The sequence below is a fragment of the Diceros bicornis genome, chromosome 7, assembly GCF_020826845.1.
Source record: "Diceros bicornis minor isolate mBicDic1 chromosome 7, mDicBic1.mat.cur, whole genome shotgun sequence".
Classification (NCBI taxonomy): Eukaryota; Metazoa; Chordata; class Mammalia; order Perissodactyla; family Rhinocerotidae; genus Diceros; species Diceros bicornis.
The window spans coordinates 2207641-2228367 of record NC_080746.1 but is presented as its reverse complement, the minus strand read 5'-3'; the positions used below and the strand labels follow the sequence as shown (position 1 = coordinate 2228367).

General features: G+C 37.6%; 1 protein-coding gene across 3 annotated transcripts in view; it reads right to left on the bottom strand.

Moving 5' to 3' along the window:
• NCAPD3 (non-SMC condensin II complex subunit D3) overlaps positions 1 to 20727 on the bottom strand; it is a 67595-nt gene that overhangs the window by 28333 nt on the left and 18535 nt on the right. For all 3 annotated transcript variants that reach the window (XM_058544769.1, XM_058544768.1, XM_058544771.1), the window contains 8 exons: positions 20244 to 20316; positions 19336 to 19461; positions 18951 to 19203; positions 18441 to 18497; positions 18100 to 18189; positions 7723 to 7796; positions 6782 to 6916; positions 5747 to 5967 (listed from right to left, as the gene is read on the bottom strand). In XM_058544769.1, the coding sequence (XP_058400752.1) occupies positions 5747 to 5967; positions 6782 to 6916; positions 7723 to 7796; positions 18100 to 18189; positions 18441 to 18497; positions 18951 to 19203; positions 19336 to 19461; positions 20244 to 20316 (1029 nt within the window). The remainder of the gene's footprint in view (positions 1 to 5746; positions 5968 to 6781; positions 6917 to 7722; positions 7797 to 18099; positions 18190 to 18440; positions 18498 to 18950; positions 19204 to 19335; positions 19462 to 20243; positions 20317 to 20727) is intronic.

Genomic DNA, 20727 nt, shown 5'->3' with positions numbered 1-20727 from the left:
GAAGAGAAAAAAACACTACTTCTCCAATTAATTTTTCTTAGATTGCTAGGAGAACACACACACACATACACACACGGATTAACAAGACTTTCTCATTAAATGAAAAAAAAAAAAGGAATTCTCAAAGCATGCGGAAGGCAACTATAACAAAATAAACACATCCACACACAAACATACGCATATAAATGGTCTTATTAATAAATTAGCTATTGATTAATAATCTATCCATCTACATCTAGAGTTTTACTGCAGATAGCTCCAACATAATTTATATGTAATGACTGTCCAAAATGATACATGCAATCAAGAAATATTTTAAGATTTATTAACAAGAATCACACAAAATATTAAGTGATGTTTACTGTTGGAAGCCAAGAGAATGGGAAAAAATTCTCTAAACTTCCAGTTTTAAAATCTCAAATTTGGCTCCTCTCTGACAATTCACACATCCTTCCACATCAGTTGAGCAGCTCCCAAAAGGCCTCCCAACTTACCCCCTAGTTAGCCCTACTGTTGATCACAAGCCATTCCCTAACAAGTCAGAATGTGATTCAACAAACACTAATCTGGTTCTTTTGAAAAGCACCATTGACCTCTAGCCTAATATCAAAACCAGAGGACACTCCTCAGTCCCCATTTTATGTGACCTCTACTAGACATTACTGACTACTCTTTATGCCCTTAAACTCTGGTCTACCTGCTTGATCTCTTTTCTTTCCCCTTCACTAATTTCTTTTCCTCCAATCACTTTAATTGCTGATTTTGAAAAGCTCTCTTCTTAGTCCTCTTTTCTTATCTACAACCTAACTCTGGGTGACCTCGTTCATTACCAAGAGCTCTCCACTCAGACATGCGACAAAGCATTGCAAGCACACATTTAAAATTGGACTTCTATCTCCAGCCCTCACTCCATTCCCCAAGCTGCCCTACCTCTGCTTTCCGTACCTCAGTCAATGGTAATCCCACTGACTAGTCATTTTAGTTAGAATTCTTGGAACCTTCCGGCCTCTAAGCCTTTGCACTGCTATTTCCTGCCTTGAAACCCTCACCATTTTGGCTGCCTGGTTACTTTCTACTCATTCCACTTCTGGGAATGATTTAGCTCATGCCTCCATCTCTAGGAAGCCATCCTACGCTGAAAAAAGAAAAAAAGTAAAAAAAAAAAAAAAAAATCATCAAACGGTACATGCCTTCTGTCTTTGCTCCTATACCTCACTTTCTACTAGAAGTGTGTATTTATTCTGTCTTTTTCCACTAGACTACGAGCAACCTGAGTGGAGGAAGTACACTGATTTCTTTCAATCCTCAAACCAAATCTTCACTAAATTTACACTTCCACTTGTGAAACAGCTCTAAAGACAACCCATTCTCTCCATTTCCACTGCCTTCACCCTGATTCAGGCCCTCATCATCTTTAAATTAAATCATTTCAACAGCAGCCTGTTTTCGCTGACTCGAGTCCTGTCTCTTGGTCACAGAACACAAATCCATTGGCTCTACTTCTCACAATATAAAATCCTGTATCACTCACCCACTTGAAACTCATCCACGGTCCCCCCACTCTGTTTCAATCTCAAGTCAGACTTCCTAGCATGCTGTTACAGCTCTCCACACCTGAGTCTGCTTACTCTCTAGTTTCATTTGATGCACGGCCCAGTGAGCACTGCTACCCCAGCCTCACTGAAATCCCGTGGCTCCTGAACAGCACACACTACTTTACACTTCCATGGCTTTGCACTGGCTGTTTCTTCCATGGGAATGCCCTTTTGCCCCCTTGCTAATCTTCAAGATTCAAACTCAAAGGTCATCTGTTCTGAGAAGTCTCTCTTCCTGAACATTTCTTGTTATTCTAGTTACTTTCTGTTTATTAAAGAACTTAGCACAAGATCTTGTTTACAAATGTTTATAGAACTCTATTCCACCATCCCTTACTGTTCTCAATAATCCTCTTTGAAAATTGATTCCCTAGCTCAGTGGCTCTCAAACTCTTTCATCTTCGAGCCCTTTTAAACTTTTAAAAATTACCGACCACCTCGAAGAGCTTTTGTTTATGTGGGTTATATCTATCAATATTTACCATGCTAGAAATTAAAACTGAGAAATTTAAAAATATTTAACTATTAATTCTAAAAATAACAATACGCCCATTACAATGTTAACATAAATAATGCATTGTTTTACCAAAAAAAATAACTCTTGCTTAAAACAAAATCAACTTGGTGAGAACAGTGGCATTGCCTTATACTTCTGTAAACCTCTTTATGTTCTGCCTTAAACAGAAGACAGGCGGATTCTCATATCTGCTTCTGTATTTAACTTGTTTCAATATCATCATATGGCTTCTGGAAAACTCTACTGTACTACTGTGAAAGAATAAGAGTGAAAAATGGCATATAACATTAATATTATGATAAAAACAGTCTGAGCTCATGAATCCATCACACTTTGAGAACTGCTGCCCTATCTCACTTCCTACAATGGCTAATTCCAAAACTTCTATACATTTAAGCCCCTAATTCTACCCTCTCCTTCCTAACTTTAGGCAAATACATTTTTTTTTCTTAATTGTGGTAAAGCATACATAACACAATTTAGCATTTTAACCATTTTTAAGTGTACAGTTCAGTGGCATTAAGTACATTTACATTGTTGTGCAATTATCCATCTCCAGAACTTTTTTATCACTCCATACTGAAACTTTGCACCCATTAAACGATAACTCCCCACTGCCCTCTCCACAGCCCCTGGTAAACACCATTCTACTTTCCGTTTCTATGAATTTGACTATTGTAGGTATCTCATATAAGTGGAATCATACAATAACTGTCTTTTTGTGCCTGGCTTATTTCAGTTAGCATGTTTTCAAGGTTCATCCATGTTGTCGCATGTATCAGAATTTTGTTACTTTTTAAGGCTGGATAATATTCCATTGTATGTATATACCACATTTTTTAATCCATTCATCAGTCAATGGACACCTGGGTTGCTTCCACCTTTTGGATATTGTGCATATGCTGCTACGACATCATCATACTGGGCAAATATTCTGATTATTACCTTACCGAGAAAAGAAAGGCTAGAAAGTGCCAGTGTTCATATTATTTCCAGTTCTGCACTTCTCTCTCCCTATTCTCTCTGTTCCGTTTTATTTCTGAAGTTCTCCTACTTCACAAAGTGCATCCTTTCATATACTCTTCTTTTTCAGAAAGTTCATTACCTATCCCCTTCATTCATCCTCAATATTTTCTATCTACTGGGTCCCTTTCCTTCTGACTTCAAATATGCACAGGCGGTTTCCCCTACCTTAAAATGAAAACAAAGCCTGTGAAGGAAGCTACAACACACCTTAACTGCAGGTAAGTTAAAGACCTAACTATAAAACGGAGAAACAAAAAAATCAAATTTCTACTATATGGGAGAATATCTATATGACCCTGAAGTAGGAAAAGATTTCTTTAAAAATACATTAACCATAAAGAAAACCACTGACAAACTGAACTCATCAAAAGATACCATTAAGAGAATAAAAATGTAAATTACGGGGTGGAAAAAGATATTTAAAATATGTAAAACAATGGCTTGTATATAGAATATATAATGAACACTTTCAAATGAACAAGCAAAAGAGTGACACCCTAAGAAAAAAAAAAAAAAAAGGCAAGAGCCCTGAGCAGGTAATTCACAAATGTGAATATCTAAATGCTAATCCACTGATGAAAAGAGGCTCCATCTCACTAGTCAACATGGCACTGTAAATTAAAACTTCAACAAAATACCAATATTCATCCACCAAAATGGCTAAGAAGAAAAAGGCTGACAATACGAATGCTGGCCAAGATATGAAGCAACTGGAACTCTCATACTGCTGGAGTGAATGTAAATTGGTATAACCACAACCAAACTGCCTGGCAATAGTTATCGAAGGTGAATAAAAACATACTCAACAACACTGTTCCTAGGTATACACCGAGAAGAAATGCATGTAGGTGTGTACAAAAGATATGTATAAGAATATTCATAGCAGCATTATATGTAATAATCAAAAAATTGAAACAACCCAATTATCTATCAACAGTAGAATGGATAAATTGTAGTTTACTCATAAATGTCATACACACACATACACACACACACAGAGCAATGAACGTAGCTACATACAATAACTTGAATGAGTCTTGCATTACTTTGAGTAGAAGGAGTCAGACACAAAGGGTACATATCATATAATTCCACTGATATGAAGTTGAAGAGTAGAAAAAACTAACTGAGAGTGTTAAAATCACAGTAGTGGCCACCTTTGACGAGGGAGGGATGATTGGAAGGGAGTGTGAGGGTATTTCTTAGGCCTAGTAATTTCTGTTTCTTGACCTGGGTGAGATGGGTATATTTTCTTTTTGATATTTATTGACCTTATGGCTTGTATACTTTTCTATACATGTTATATTTCAACATGAAAGTTTAAAAAAAAAGAAAAATAAATGAAATAAACCTCGTGACAGCTTCTTATGAGCTATAGTAGGCCTCTCCTGCTTTTTTGAGAAGAATGGCTACTCTCTTTCATCACCCTGAAGCTTTAATATGTTGGATGTGTATAGTGAGATAGCCTTAAGAAAAGTGAAAAAGCAGTTGATTCTATTGCTGGCTAAATTCCTCTCCTTTCTAGGAATTTCAGCAAAGCATATAGTTGGTACTAAAAAAGTATTTCATGAGCATTTTCAGTCATAGAGTTTTAATACCAAAAGGGACCTTAATAGATCATGTAATCCACTGGCTGTTCTTACAAATGAGGAGAATGATGCCCAGAGAGATGAGGGGATTTGCCAGGGCCACAGAATAATATTTTGTGATACTAAATCTATTATTCTTTCTACTGTATGATAATTCCTCCAAAACCACATGTAAATAAGTAGGAAAGTGTTTTTTTGTATGATAAAAAAGGAAGAAGAAAAGGTAGTCCAGACAGCACACACACAGACAATTGTAAGATGACTGCAGCGCAGGCGCTAACCCCTCTCCACAGCGCTCACCACGCAGTGTCTGCTCACCACTGGAAGATGACTGCAGCGTAGGCGCTAACCCCTCACCACAGCGCTCATTGAACAGTATGTGCTCAACAAACGTCACCAATTGGAAAAAATACTCAGTGTTGTTAAGTCAACCAATCCAATAAAACGTGGAAAAAGTTTACCTTGTAAGAACTAGGAAGTCATCTTTCATAATAATCATTATTGTAGAGGGTTAATACTAATATACCATATCCATCAGTGCCTTCCACTATGTACAAAGATATCAATTTAAAGATTTTATTTATTCATTTTTTTCCCCCCAAAGCCCCAGTAGACAGCCGCATGTCATAGGTTCACATCCTTCCAGTTGCTGTACGTGGGACCCGGCCTCGCGTTGGACGGAGAAGCGGTGCCCTGGGGCGCGCCCGGGATCCGAACCCGGGCCGCCAGCATCAGAGCGCGCGCACTCAACCGCTAAGCCACGGAGCCGGCCCAAGATATCAATTTAAAACTGGAGAACACTCAGGGAAAAGCAAAGGAAGTGATAAAAGGTTTCACAAAAAAACTGTCACCAAAAAAATGCTGAGAGACTTGAATTAGGTCAAGAAAAAAAGGCCAAAATTGAATCTCCATATATACTAAGTAATTTGGAAAGCTGATTTTCCAAGATCAATATGTAAATTTATAATAAAAACACTTATCGCCTTCTATAAGGAAAACAAGTGATATAATTAACATACCTCAGTTCCTGGCTTTCCGTACTGAGGAGAGCAAGCAGTGCCCAAGCTAGCACCTGGCTGTCATCTCCACTATGAAATTTACTGTAATGCTTAATGTTCTGCAACAGGAGCTGGTCAAGGCACTCCAGGGCCTTTTCCTGCACAGTGCTCTCACAGTCCATTACAGCTGGGATGATCCCCATCAGCCATGCTTTCTGTATCTGGACACATCTAGGATGGGCCTTAGGAGTTAAGAATTATGAAGTCAGAAACAAGTCTAACACCATTAGAAGCCTAAATACAAATCAGTGACGTTGTGATCAGTGTTTTGAGACATGTTAAAAAAATAGTCACACACACACACAACCACAAATAAACCATAAAAGTGAAAAAAAAACCCATCTGAAATACATGTGTAAAGTTCAATTCCCAGTTACTGTAAACCAGTGTATACTGAAATTTTAAACTTATAAAGTCATTATTTTATTACTGGTAGTAAATAAGCACTTTTTGTAATTCAAGATCAAGAGTGACTAATAAATATTTATCCCAAGGAGCAATTAGAATAGATGCTGACAGAGAAAGTCAAAATATGCATTGTGTAATGTCTTCTATCATGAAATAAAGAAATAAATACTCTTTTAAAATTCTTCAAAAGCTAATTATTTGGCAGAAGTAAATTATATATAGGATTAGTGGATCTGCTCTTTTGGCATATCATCTAATAGGTCTTAATGGACAAAAATAAATCTAGGCCTTTGGCCTAACAAAATTAATTTTACAATTCATATTTTTATGTGATATTTAACTGAAGTCAAGAAAAGGCTAACCATTAGCATACTCTAACATTAGTTCATAATTATATTTAATATGAAATGTAATCTATCATATGTAATTGAAAGATACTTCTTCCTTTCTCTTACACTATATAGTCTTACAGCAGACTTGGTAGAGTCTCTAAAACTTAATTTAATATTTAGCAACAGGTAATTATTATGCTGAACTATTCTTAACATAAAATACCATGTATTATATACATAATGCCTTGCCTCTCACCATAAGAAGTTCAGTGAGAGACTGTAGGGCCTGCTTCCGGACAGACACTGCAGGGTCTCGACACTGCTCCTGCAGAATCAACAGCTCTTCTTTCATGCTGGAGACGCCCCAGTGCTTCAGAATGCTCACTAATACCTGGAAGGTGCATATGCAACAGGAAGTGACGATTTATGCATAGTGAAAAGACACACTGTAGACAAAAATACTTCCTTTACATCTGTGGTTCTTAACATTTTTTGAGGTCACAGATTCATTCCTCCTCTTGGTAACATCCTACCTTCTAGAATCTCATGAAAGCTCAGGCCTCTCCCTGAAGAAAATGTGACACACATTTTATATAAACAAATATTTCTGCAAACAATTTCAGGGGCTTCATGAATCCTATCAAAATCTATCTATGGTTTCCAGGTTAAGACCCCCTTTTCTAAAAAAAGAAATTAAAGATATAAATTGGTGATTCTTAAAAAGCCAACAACCCAGTAGGAAACCTTAACAACAGATAATTCTTCAGTTCATCCACATAACATATATATAACAGGGTCAAGGTGAACTAACATTAAGTGAAAAACAAGTTAAGTACTGAATATGGCCAGAAGGTTTTTGTGTGTGTGTATGTGTGTGTGTGTGAGAAAGATCTGCCCTGAGCTAACATCTATTGCTATCCTCCTCTTTTTGCTGAGGAAGACTGGCCCTGAGCTAACATCCGTGCCCATCTTCCTCTACTTTATTTGGGACGCTGCCACAGCATGGCTTGACAAGCGGTGCATTGGTCTGAACTGATCTCAACCTGTGAACCCCGGGCCACTGAAGTGGAGTGCGTGCACTTAACTGCTGCGCCACTGGGCCAGCCCCCAGAGGGTTTTTAAAATATTCTCTTGAATTCCAAGTTTCTGTTGCTTCAAAAGAGAGCACATTAAATGATGTCTAGAAAAAACTCACACCTGGAGCGCAGACTTCCTAACGTTGGTCTTCTCATCCCGGATTCTCTTCTTTAGCATTTCCATGACACATCTTTCTGTGGAGGAAATGCCAAAGAATCACTAGAGTTTGAGAAAGACCATACAGTATCTACCATCTCACCACACAATACCAAGAAAATACTCTAAAAGACTAATTAGTTTGTTTTAAATCCTAAGAAATTAGAATATGAAATGATGTAGAAAAAGAAAAAATTCAAATAATCAGCTATTCACAATAATACAAAGGGCAGAGTGGTATAATTTTAAAAGGGTACAAATTCTGGAATATTAAAAATTCAGTTTTAGGCACTGGCCCCGTGGTGTAGTGGTTAAGTTCGGTGTACTCTGCTTCAGCAGCTCGGGTTTGAGAGTTTGGATCTCAGGCATGGACCTACACCACTCATCAAGCCATGCTGTGGTGGCGAACTACATACAAAATAGATGAGGATGGGCACAGATGTTAGCTCAGGGCCAATCTTCCTCAGCAAAAAGAGGAAGATTGGCAACAGATGTTAGCTCGGGGCCAATCTTCCTTACCAAAACAAAACAAAACAAACTGAGTTTTAAATCCTGGCTCCTACATCTAAAATTTTGAATGAATTATTTAGCTCTTCTATTTTGTTTAGCGACAAATAGGAATATCTAAATCATAGGATTTTTAAAAGACTAAATAATACATAACAGCAGCTTTAAAACTTTTCAATCGTGTGACCCTTTACACTACTAAAAATTACTGAAGACTCCTAAGACCTTTTTTTATGCGGATTATATCTTTTTTTTCCCCTTGTTTTTTGGTGAGGAAGGTTGGCCCTGTGCTAACATCTGTTGCCAATCTTCACTGAGGAAGACTGCCCGTGAGCCTAACATCTGTGCCAATCTTCCTCTATTTTGTACGTGGGACGCCACCACAGCATGGCTTGATGAGCAGTGTGTAGGTCCGTGCCCAGGATCCGAACCTGTGAACCCTGGCCTGGGCCGCCGAAGCGGAGCACGTGAACTTAACCAGGACTCCACTGGGCTGGTCCCTTTTTTTATGTGGATTATATCTTTTAATCCGAATTAGAAATTTAAACAGAGAATTATAAAAGATTTAATAATTCATTTTAAATTAGCAAGATATGTCACTATAAATACTATATTTTTTAATGAAAAGTAACTATATTTTCCAAAACAAGAAAACTTTAGTGAAAAGAATGGTATTGTTTTACATTTTTGCAAACTCTTTAATGTCTGACTTAATAAAAGACAGCTGGATTCTCATCTCTGCTTCTCCCTGGGATCTGTCACAATTTCAAATGTCATGGGACCTCTGGAAAACACTGATTGACACTTGCGACAAAATCAGAGTGCAAAAGGTAAATGATGTCTTGATCTTATTATGAAAACAATATTAACTTCAAGGACCCGTTGAGGGAAGCTTAGGGACCCCAAACCACACATTGAGAACTGCTGATGTATAAGAAAGCATGATAAAAAATGAAATAGGGAATGAAAAAAATTGAGAAAATCAATGAAATCAAAATAGGTTCCTTGAAAAAGATCAACAAAATTGACAAACATAGCTAGACTGACTAGGAAAATAAGAGAAGATTCAAATTGATAAAATCAGGAATGAAAGAGGGAACATTACTACTGACCTTACAGAAATAAAAAAGATTGCAAAGGAATACTATGAATAATTTTATGTTAACAAATTAAGTAACCTAGATGAAATGGACACATTTCTACAAAGATACAAACTATAGAAACTGACTCAAGACGAAATAGAAAGTCTGAATACACCTATACAAGTAAAGAGATTGAATTAGTAATCAAAAAACTTTCTACACGTTCACAAAAGCCCAGGACCAGATGGCTTTATTGGAGAAACCAAATGTTAAAACAAAAATTAACACCAATTCTTCATAAACTCTTTCAAAAACAGAAAACACTTTCTACCTTATTATATTAAGCCAGTATTACACTGAGAGCAAAACAAGACAAAAACATCTCAAGAAAAGAAAACAAGAGACCAAAATCCCTTGTGAATATAGATGTAAAATCCTCAACAAAATATTAGCAAATCAAATCCAGCAAGATACAAAAATGATTATACACCATGCTTGGGATTTGTCCCAGGAATGAAATGTTGGTTTAGCATATGAAAATCAATTAATATGCCATAGTAATAGAATAAAGGACAAAGACCACGATCGTCTCCATAGTTGTAGAAAAAGCATTTCCAGGGCCGGCCCCGTGGCTTAGCGGTTAAGTGCACGCGCTCCGCTGCTGGCGGCCTGGGTTCGGAGCCTGGGCGCGCACCGATGCACCGCTTCTCCAGCCATGCGAGGCCACGTCCCACATACAGCAACAAGAAGGATGTGCAACTATGACATACAACGATCTACTGGGGCTTTGGGGGAAAAAAATAAAACAAATAAAAAAAAAAGTAAAATAAAAGTTTACATAAAATTATAAAAAAAAAAAAAGAAAAAAAAAAGAAAAAGCATTTCCAAAATCCAACACCCTTTCATGATAAAAACACCCAACAAACTCAGAATAGAAGGAAACTTCCTCACACTGACAAAGGCCATCTTGAAAAAACTCACAGCTAACATCACACTCAATGGTGAAGGACCAAAGCTTTCCCTCAAAGTATAGAAGGAGGACAAGGATATCTGCTCTCCTTCTTTTCAACACTGTACTAGGGGTGTCAGCCAGGGAAAAAAGGCAAGAAAAAGAAATAAAAGGCATCCAGATTGGAAAGGAAGAAATACAACTCTCTCTGTTCACAGATGGCATGATCTTATATGTAGAAAATCCTAAGGAATCCACAAAAAAACTTTTAGAGCTAGTAACAAATTTAACAAGGTTGCATGATACAAGCTCAATCATCAAAAATCAGTTGTAAAAACTAGCAATATACAATTCAAAAATGAAATTCAGAAGGCAATTTCATTTACAATACCATCAAAAAGAATAAAATACTCAGGAACAATTTTAAAGAGCAAGAGCTGTACACTGAAAACTACAAAACATCACTGAAATAAATTAAAGACGACTAAATAAATACAAAGGCATCCTGTGTTCATGGAGTAGAGGGCTTAATATTGTTAAGATGGTAACAGTCCCCAAATTGATCTACAAATCAATCCCTATCAAAATCCAAACTGGTTTTTTCAAAGAATTGATAGCGAATCCCAAAATTCATATAGAAATAAGAGAGACACAGAACAGCCAAAAAAATCTTGAAAAACAAGAATAAGGATGAAGAACCCATACTTTCTGACTTCAAAATTACTATAAAGCAACAGTAATCAACATAGTGTGGTATTGGCATAAAGACAGACAATGGAATATCAATGGTATAGAATTGAGAGTACAGAAAGCCCATATATCTATGGTCAAATGATTTTTGACAAGGGTGCCAAGAGCATTCAAAAGCAAAAAAATAGTCTTTTAAACAAATAGGGCTATGTCCACTGGACAGTCACATGCAAAACTTGGACCCCTATATCACACCATATGCAAAAATTAACTCAAAATTTATCAAAGACCATTATGTAAGAGCTAAAAAAGAAAACACAGGAGTAAATCTTTGTGACCTTGGATTAGGCAATGGTTTCTTAGCTATAACATCAAAAGCACAAGCAAAAAAAGGAAAAGTGGATAGTTGGACTTCATCCAAGCTAAAATGTTTTACACCTCAAAGAATACCATCAAGAAAGTGAACAGACAACCCACAGAATGGGAAAAAGATATTTGTAAATCATATATCTGATATGGTTCCAGAATATATAAGGAGCTCTTCCAACTCAAAAACAAAAAGACAAATAACCCATTAAATAAAATGGCAAAGGAAGGGGGGAGAGGGTTCAAGATAGCTAAGGAGGAAAATCCTGAACGCACCTCTCCAGGAACACACAGAATCTACAGCTATATATGGAACAATTTCCTCTGCAAAAGACCGGAAGACTAGCCGAGCAACTCCTTTACATCAGCAAATGAGGAAAAGGCCACATGGAGGCAGGGAGGAGAGGCTGAGACGCAATCTCACTATGAACCCCACCTCCGGGGCAGTGACCCACAATTGGGAGGGAACTTACCAACTTGGAGCTTCTCCCTGAGGAGCAAAGGGTTCATCTCCCACATCAGGCACCCTAACTTTTAAGACCTGCACCTGTGAGACGAGCCCCAAGGGCTGTAGCTAACTGGGAAACAAATGGCTCTTACAGTGCTTGTGCACACTCACCCACCCCAGGGACCAGTGCAGAAGCAGTTGTATGAAAAGCGCCCAGACTTTATGTGAAAGAGATGCATTTGCTAATCTTAAAGTGTCAGCCGGAGGGGCAGAGGCCTGTTGGTACATTCTCTGGGGAAGGAGCCACTGGTGGGGACCATTGTTGTGCTCTCCTCGTCTTGCTAAAGCCAGCGGGTGCCATTTTTTCTTGTTTTTCTTCCCTCAGCAGGCACCATCTTCATGCTTTCCCTCTCCCATGCTCCACAGCACCAGTATCTCCCAGAGGAGACCTTTAACTTATGTCTGGTGCCCCAGTTTTAAGTCTCATGTCCTGCTTTTTGTGGCTGCAGCCTAAGAGAAGCCCCTTGGATCACCTGGCTCTGGAGGCCAGAGGGCCTGCGTTCCTGGGTCCCACTAACAATCAGATAGAAAGCTCTGGGCAGGTTACCACCCCCAGGACACGGCACAGACAGCAGGCTGAAACACACCCCCAGTCTTTCTGAGGAAGAGGCCGATTTGCTTGTCCAGGAGCTTCGGCCTGAGGGGCAGGCTTCAGGTTTGGCGCACACCTAGAGGCCTATGGAGCTGCTCTGAGGGAACGTAAGCTGGGGTCGCCATGTTTGTGCTCTCCCTCTGCCTCACTACAGCTCGCCAGTATCTCCTAGAAAGAAGCTTATACACTTGCCTGGAGCCCCAATTTTTGTGACTGCCGCCCAGGAGACACCTCCAGATCATCTGGTCTGGTGGGCAGTGGGGCTTACACAGGACGGTATATACCTGCACACTTTAAAAGCTGCTGCCCGAGGGTCTGGTTTCCAGTCAGCCTGAAGCACGGTACTGACTGAGCTCCTCCCCTAACAGATCTTGGCACACCCTCAACTACTGGAGCTATTAAAGATAAGACAGGCTGCTTGGACAATCACAAAGGTCTGAGAGACAACCAAGAGCTACAGCAGGGTTGAACAATAAGGGTCACCTCCAACAGGCGGCCACTCCTTCAAGACCAGGAGAGGTGGCTGTTTCACCTAATACATAGAAACAGAGTATGAAGCAAAATGAGGAAACAGAGGAATATGTTCCAAATGAAAGAACAAGATAAAACTTCAGAAAAAAACCTTAATGAAATGGAAGTAAGTAATTTACCTGATAAACAGTTCAAAGTAATGGTAATAAAGATGCTTACTGAACTTGGGAGATGAATGGATGAACACAGTGAGAACTTCAACAAAGAGACAGAAAATATAAGAAAGTACCAAATAGAAAGCACAGAGCTAAAGAATACAATAACTTAACTGAAAAATAAACTAGAGGGGTTCAACAGCAGACTAGATGAAGCAGAAGAAAAGATCAGTGAATTCAAAGACAGTGGGACTCACCCAATCAGAGCTGCAAAAAAAAAGAATTTTAAAAAAGTGAAGATAGCTTAAGGTACCTATGGGACAACATCAAGTAGACTAATATTCACATTATAGGGGTCCCAGAAGGAGAAGAGAGAAAGGGGCAGAAAACTTATTTGAAGAAATAATGGCTAAAAACTTTCCTAATGTGGAGAAAGAAACAGAGATCCAAATCCAGGAAGTTAGAGTTGCAAATAAGATGAATCCAAAAAGACCCACACCAGGACACATTATAATTAAATGTCAAAAGTTACAAAGAGAGAACCATAAAAGCAGCAAGAAAAAAACAACTTGTTATGTACAAAGAAACGCTATAAGACTAACAGCAATTTTTCAGCAGAAACTCTGCAGGCCAGAAGGGAATGGTATGACATATTCAAAGTGCTGAAAGAAGAAACTTCCCATCAAGAACACTCTACCCAGCAAAGTTATCACTCAGAATTGAAGGAGCCATAAAGAGTTTTCCAGACAAGCAAAAGCTAAAGGAGATCATCACCACTAAAGAGACTTCTTTAAGCTGAAAAGAAAGGATGCTAATTAGTAACAAGAAAACATATAAAGTATAACTCTCACTGGTAAAGATAAACATATAATAGTAAAGGTAGTGGATTAATCATTTACAAAGCTAGTATGAAGGTTAAAAGAGAAAAGCAGGGGGCCGGCCCGGTGGCGCAAGCAGTTGGGTGCACGTGCTCCACTGCGGCAGCCCGGGGTTCACTGGTTTGGATCCTGGGCATGCACCGATGCACTGCTTGTCGAGCCATGCTGTGGTGGTGTCCCATATGTGGTGGAGGAAGATGGGCATGGATGCTGGCCCAGGGCCAGTCTTCCTCAGCAAAAAAAGAGGAGGATTGGCAGATGATCGCACAGGGCTGATCTTCCTCACCAAAAAAAAACAAAAAAACAAAAAAACAAAAGCAGTAAAAATAATTATTTAAGGGATACACAAGATAAAAGGATGCAAACGTGACATAAAAACATCAAATGTGAGGAGCGGGGAGTAAAAATGTAGAGCTTTCGAAGGCATTCAACTTTAGTTGTTATCAACTTAAAATAGACTATTATAAATATAAGTTGTGTTACATAAGCCTCATGGTAACCACAAAGCAAAAACCTATAGTATATATACAAAAGATAAAGAGAGAGAAATCTAAGCTTACCACTACCAAAAATCATCAAATGACAGAGAAAGAGAGAAAAGAAGAAAGGAAGAAGAATTACAAAACAGCCAGAAAACAATTAACAAGATGGCAATAAGCAGATACCTATCAATAATTACTTTAAATGTAAATGGACTAAATTCTCCAATCAAAAGACACAGGGTGGCTGAAGGGATTAAAAAACAAGACTCATCTATATGCTGCCTGCAAAGAGACTCACTTCAGATGTAAGGACACACACAGACTGAAAGTAAGGGGATGGACAAAGATGTTCAACGCAAGTGGAAACCAAAGAAAGCTAGGGCAGCTATACTTATATTAGGCAAAATAGATTTTAAAACAAACACTGTAATAAAAGACAAAGAAAGGCATTATACAATGATAAAGGGGTCAATCCAACAAGAGGATGTAACATTTGTAAATACGCACCCAACATAGGAGCATGTAAACATATAAAGCAAATATTAACAAACTTAAAGACAGCAATACAATAATAGTAGGAGACTTTAATATGCCACTTACATCAATAGATAGATCATCCAGACAGAAAATCAATAAGAAAACATCAGCCTTAAATGACACATTAGATCTGAGGGACTTAACAGATACATAAAGAACATCCCATCCAAAAGCAGCAGAATACAAATTCTTCTCAAGCACACATGGAACATTCTCCAGGACAGATCATATGTCAGGCCACAAAACAAGCCTTAAATTTAAGAAGACTGAAATCATCTCAAACATCTTTTCCAATCACAATGATATGAAACTAGAAATCAACCATAAGAAGAAAACTAGAAAGTTCACAAATACGTAGAGATTAAACAACATGCTACTGAACAACCAATGGGTCAATGAAGAAATAAAAAAATACCTTGAGACAAACGAAAATGGAAATACAACATACCAAAATTTATGGGATGCAGTAAAAACAGTCCTAAAAGGGAAATTCATTGTGATAAATGCCCAACTCAAGAAACAAGAAAAATCTCAAATAAACAAACTAACTTTACACATGATGGAACAAGAAAAGAACAAATGAAGCCCAAAGTTAGCAGGACGAAGGAAATAACAAAGATCAGAGCAGAAATAAATAGAGACTAAAAAGACAATAAAGAGATTAATGAAACTAAAAGGTGGTTCTTTGAAAAGATAAACAAATTATATACAAATATCATATCATTATGTTGTACAACTCAAACTAATATGTTAGATGTCAATTTTACCTCAACAATAAAAAAATAAGCTGAAGGCTGGAAACCACTGAAAAGATTACTGCAACTGTGCCTGTATGAGAAAATCACAGTCGGCATGGAAGAGAGAAGAGAGACATGGGAGACACTGCTGAAACTGAATCAACAGGGCCTCGCCAGTGATAAGTTAAGAAAAGAGAATGAAAGGGAGAAATGAGAAATGAGGAAAATGGCAAAGTCGTTAAACGGGACATAGAAACAGCAGTTGGGAGAAAAGTGATGGGATCGACTGACAAAAGCCCCCTTTGAGTCCTAATGAGTTTGGTATATTGCCAGAATATGCAGGTAGAATTCTTTCAAATGTAATTAGAAATGTGGATCTTAGGAGAAAGATGAGGACTGAAGACACAGATATGAGAGTCAGTGACGAATGGAGGATGGCTGAGGTCATGGGCCTGGGAAAGAACTACCTGGACTGAGTCAGGAAAATGGAGTTTTACACCTGGTTCTGCCAGCCATCAGATGGGATCTGGGCAAGTCACCTCCCCCTGGGCCCCATCTTTACACATCTACAAAATGGTCTTGTCTACTTGACAGTAAAGTTATGGTAGCAATCATACAGGTTGGTGAATTTAAAAGTTCTTTATAAAATACAAAGCACAATACAAATATAATGTAGTTCAGAGATTCCAAGATATTAAATATTTGCCATCCATAAGGTGATATATCAATTTAATATTTCATTCAGAATTAGGTACAAATGAATATATGTTTTTACTTTCCACTTACATTTACATAATTTGGAAGCATCATTAAATCAATACAACTTTAAATTCCTTTACAATATTTTAGGGAAGCTGTTTATGTATGTTGAGTTCTTGCTCTGAATTCAATTTGAGTAATACATGCCAATATCTAGTCATATAAACCTGATTCTATGCTGATCTTTTAGGGTGAAACGATAAAAAGTAATTATCCTCATGGCACTTTACATATACCTCAGCACCTATCTCACAATATTATAATTTTATATATATAAATATGATATAAATATGTATATATGTAAAATTTATATACACACATATCTGTCTCTCTCACTATTCCTTAAGAGATGGAACTATGATTTATTAAAGTCTGTGTCTACAATGCCTAGCACAGATTAGGAGAGATCAGATAAATATTTATAGAATATATTAATAAGTCTAACTATATAATTCACCCTCTACACACATATTCTTTTTCTCTCTTCTATCTATCTACCTACCTATCTACCTATCTATCTTTTAAAATCACTTCTCTAAACATTATTTCCATAGACTCTGACAACAGCCCTCTGTGAAAGACAGGGAAGGTGTTAGGATCAGAAAGTGACAATTAGATAGTTTTGTTGACCTCCATGTCTCAGGTCATGCAGCTATTTAGTAAGAGAACTGGTAAAAGAACTCAGGATGCCTCTCATTTCTAATATAGTGCTCCCCCCACTATTTTATGCTATGTCATATTATAGATGAAAAAGGAGCAAGTGAAGTATGTTAGAAGTAAAGTGTCTTTCTCAAGATCATACAGCTAGACAGAAACAGGCTCTGAGAGTAGGTCCAGGTCTGTCCACTACCTAGTCAGGTTTGTTTTTCCCCTCCTGAATCACACAGACACTTAAACCATCCCAGATTATTCTGGTTCAATAAGTCAATGGAAGAGATCTGGCATCAACTGTGTTCGGAATCCTGTGCTGGAGTCCTTGGAAGAGAGGACTCCATAACGATTCCATACAATACATATGCCCCATTAAAAAATGGTTCATACTGTTGGTGAAGAGAAATTATAATCTAAATGCTGCATTGCCTTTTTCAATGGAAGCTTGAACTCACAGTTCCCTACCATGTATTAAAGGTGGATTCTGGGATAGCTTAATCAGAGTCAAGATAACACAGGTGAAAAAAGTAATGAGGAACAAAAACAGGAACAAGATTGAGTACCATAGTATTCTTCATCCTTTCCCCTTTTTTGTGATGACTTTTCTCCAAATACAAATTTAATCTCTACTGCACTTTCGCTAGTAACTGGTCCTTTTTTGGTCAGCAATCCCAAGAGCTCACAACAATTGTCTTTATAAGGAAATAGAATATTTGCTAATATTCTCTTATGTGTTACAGAAATACTAGAGTTCAGTACACGATAAGCAGACTGTAGTTATTCTTTATCTTAAAATATAGTGTAGTGCAAGGACAACAAAGATAAAATAAAATAGAAATTACTCCACTTTTAAGAAAAAAAAGATGTTCCAATTCTTAAGGGTGAATTAAAAATAAAAAAAGGTTTTAAAACTCTACTTACAAGTGTCTGAAATCCAGTAGTTATTACTCATCTGATAATGATAAAAGCTGACATACCCCTAGATCCAACTGTTTCACCACTGTTGTCCATATTGATCACCCCTGAGCCTCTGGAAGGGTTAAGTGTCTGCCTCTGACAGGAAAAAGCTTAAAAATAATAAACAAAAAAACACTCAGTCATTAAGGTATAAATTTGTTACACTTTTTAATAATATAAGCATGGCATATTATACATTTAAGTTACTATATCATTACTGAAATGAATTTCAATGATGAAGAAAAAAAGTACAATATTAAAACATATAAATATGGAGATAGAAGAAACATTTCAAATATCCAGCAAGTCCTTTAAATAAAAAGACAATTATTCCCTATTTGAAAATATATTGGCCCATTACCTGATGAATTTCTCAGTAAGGTACCAGGGTGGCTCTCAGTTCCTGAAATTGTAGGACCTAAAAATAGCAGAGAGATGAGAGGGAAAAAAGTCATAGTATCATAAACCCTAAGTAAATACTCACAGAAGAATCAAAATCAAGATAATTAGGCCTCAAGACAAAGCAGACCCTAAACTGCTGACAATAGCGCCATTCTCCTTGGGTATGCATTTGGAAAGGAGATTAGGCCTACAGAGCAAATACTCAGCAAAGCAAATTTAACAGCAGAGGCAGCCAACAATCTCACCTCTAACACATGCATATGTGAAGTACTTAAAATGGCCTTTCAAATGGATCAGGCTTGTCTACTTAAAAAGTTATTCAACAATAAAATATACTGACATAGGTTTATGAGGGTAAAAGTATATCATATCATACCTAATTTTGCCACAACAAAGAATGATTCACTTGCAGCCCAACTTCTCGACCAGCACAAGACTAGTTCTGTTTGACAGCGGTCACCACACTTACTGTTAATCAGAAGTTCCAGCATGCTCTCTGATGCAGTGGTAACAGACGACTCCAGGCAATGGGCAAAACTGGACAACGCCTTGCTGCGGACAGTTGGTGCCTTGTCTAAACAACGGTCAAACATAATTTCCTGCACCAAGAACTTATGCTTTAAGAACTTGTGCTGCTCCAAGGAGAGAGTGTTATCCACCTCTCTTTCAGGCAGTTCTAACAGAGCTAAGGCAACATCGAGAGTGAAAACCCTGTGTGGGATCTGGTGAAGCAAAATCATAAGAATCTCCATCAGATAGGAATAAAAACCAAGGACCCCTATGTCTTCAGACCTGGCTGTCATTACAAGGTTGCAGAGCCAGGAACCAAGACTTTATACAGATGCATCTCTTACCTTGGAACTTCGTGAATATCTGTAAAGCCAGGCAATGAATGTGGCATATTCCCCACAAGGAAGTTTGCCGAGCAGCTGGACCAGGGACTGGGCTGCATAGGTCCGATACTCTGATTTATCTATTACCTGAAACACAAACATTGAGAAGCTGTCCAGCCAACGTCCACTCGCAGGACAACTGCGACAACCCATGACAACCCATGTTGTCACACTAGTGGCAGAGAAGGGAATGTCACTAGTTCAGTGGACCTTTAAATATTATAGAAATGAATAACAAATTTAGGTTTTGGACCCCTTTAAAAACTAACCTATAAGAAATCTATGAGCCCTCTCCTCAAAAATACAAATTTAGCATATAATTTCAGAGAGTTTATAGACCTCTAGGGTTCAAGTTAAGAATCATCTGTCCAAATTGTTATAAAAATTTAAGAGACAATCATGGAAATTTGAACATTGACTGGATATTTGATGATACTAAGGCATTAGTGCGTAATTTTTTAGGTGTGTTAGTATTTTGTCGTTATGTTTTTAAAGAGTTCTTACCCTTTAGAGATGTATATGAAATATTTACATATGAAAGGATATGATGGAATTTGCTTCAAAAAAAAATTCAGTGTGCATATGGTTGGGGGAGTTACACCTTATCGGGTATAAATGATACAAAAACTGTTGTGGGTGCTTACCACCCTATTCTATCTCTGTGTGTGTTTCAAATTTGCCAAAATAAAAAGGGTTTTTTTTTCCCAAAAGAACACTCTGTCTAGGGGAGTATCTAGTGAATATATTAAATAAAACTACTCTTAGTGACAATACAGACTTATTTCCAAGAACAAATATACACACAAACACACACATTTACCTTCATATGTATTACATGCTTTTATTATTATTATTAATGCAAACGGTACCTTGGCACAGATGTGCTGGAGTAAGATACGAAGGACTGGGAATATACTTTCCTTTAGTTCTTCCACAAGTGAGCTATTTAAAAAAAAAAAAGAAACACATCTTCTGTTTATAATACACCTATAATTATAATAAAATAGTAATTTTCCTTGACTCTGCCCTCAAAAACCACTACTCCTATATTTCAGAAATTTTAAATATTAACAACAATTTACCCCCATATTGCAAACGGTGTTTCAGTGAATAAAGAGTAAAGATATAAAGTGTCAGAGCAGAAAACCATTCACCACTTCCCACGCGTGGTTTGAGACAGCTGTTGCTGTTGCCGAGGAGATACCTACAGTCAGGGAGGAGCAAATGTGTGATCTTCATACGACTCTTGACTACTTACTGAATTTCATAGTAAGACTCTAAAATATATCCTTTTGTGGTAAATAATAGACTAAGACACAGTACCACCTTGTGGTAGCTCAGTGAAATGCTACT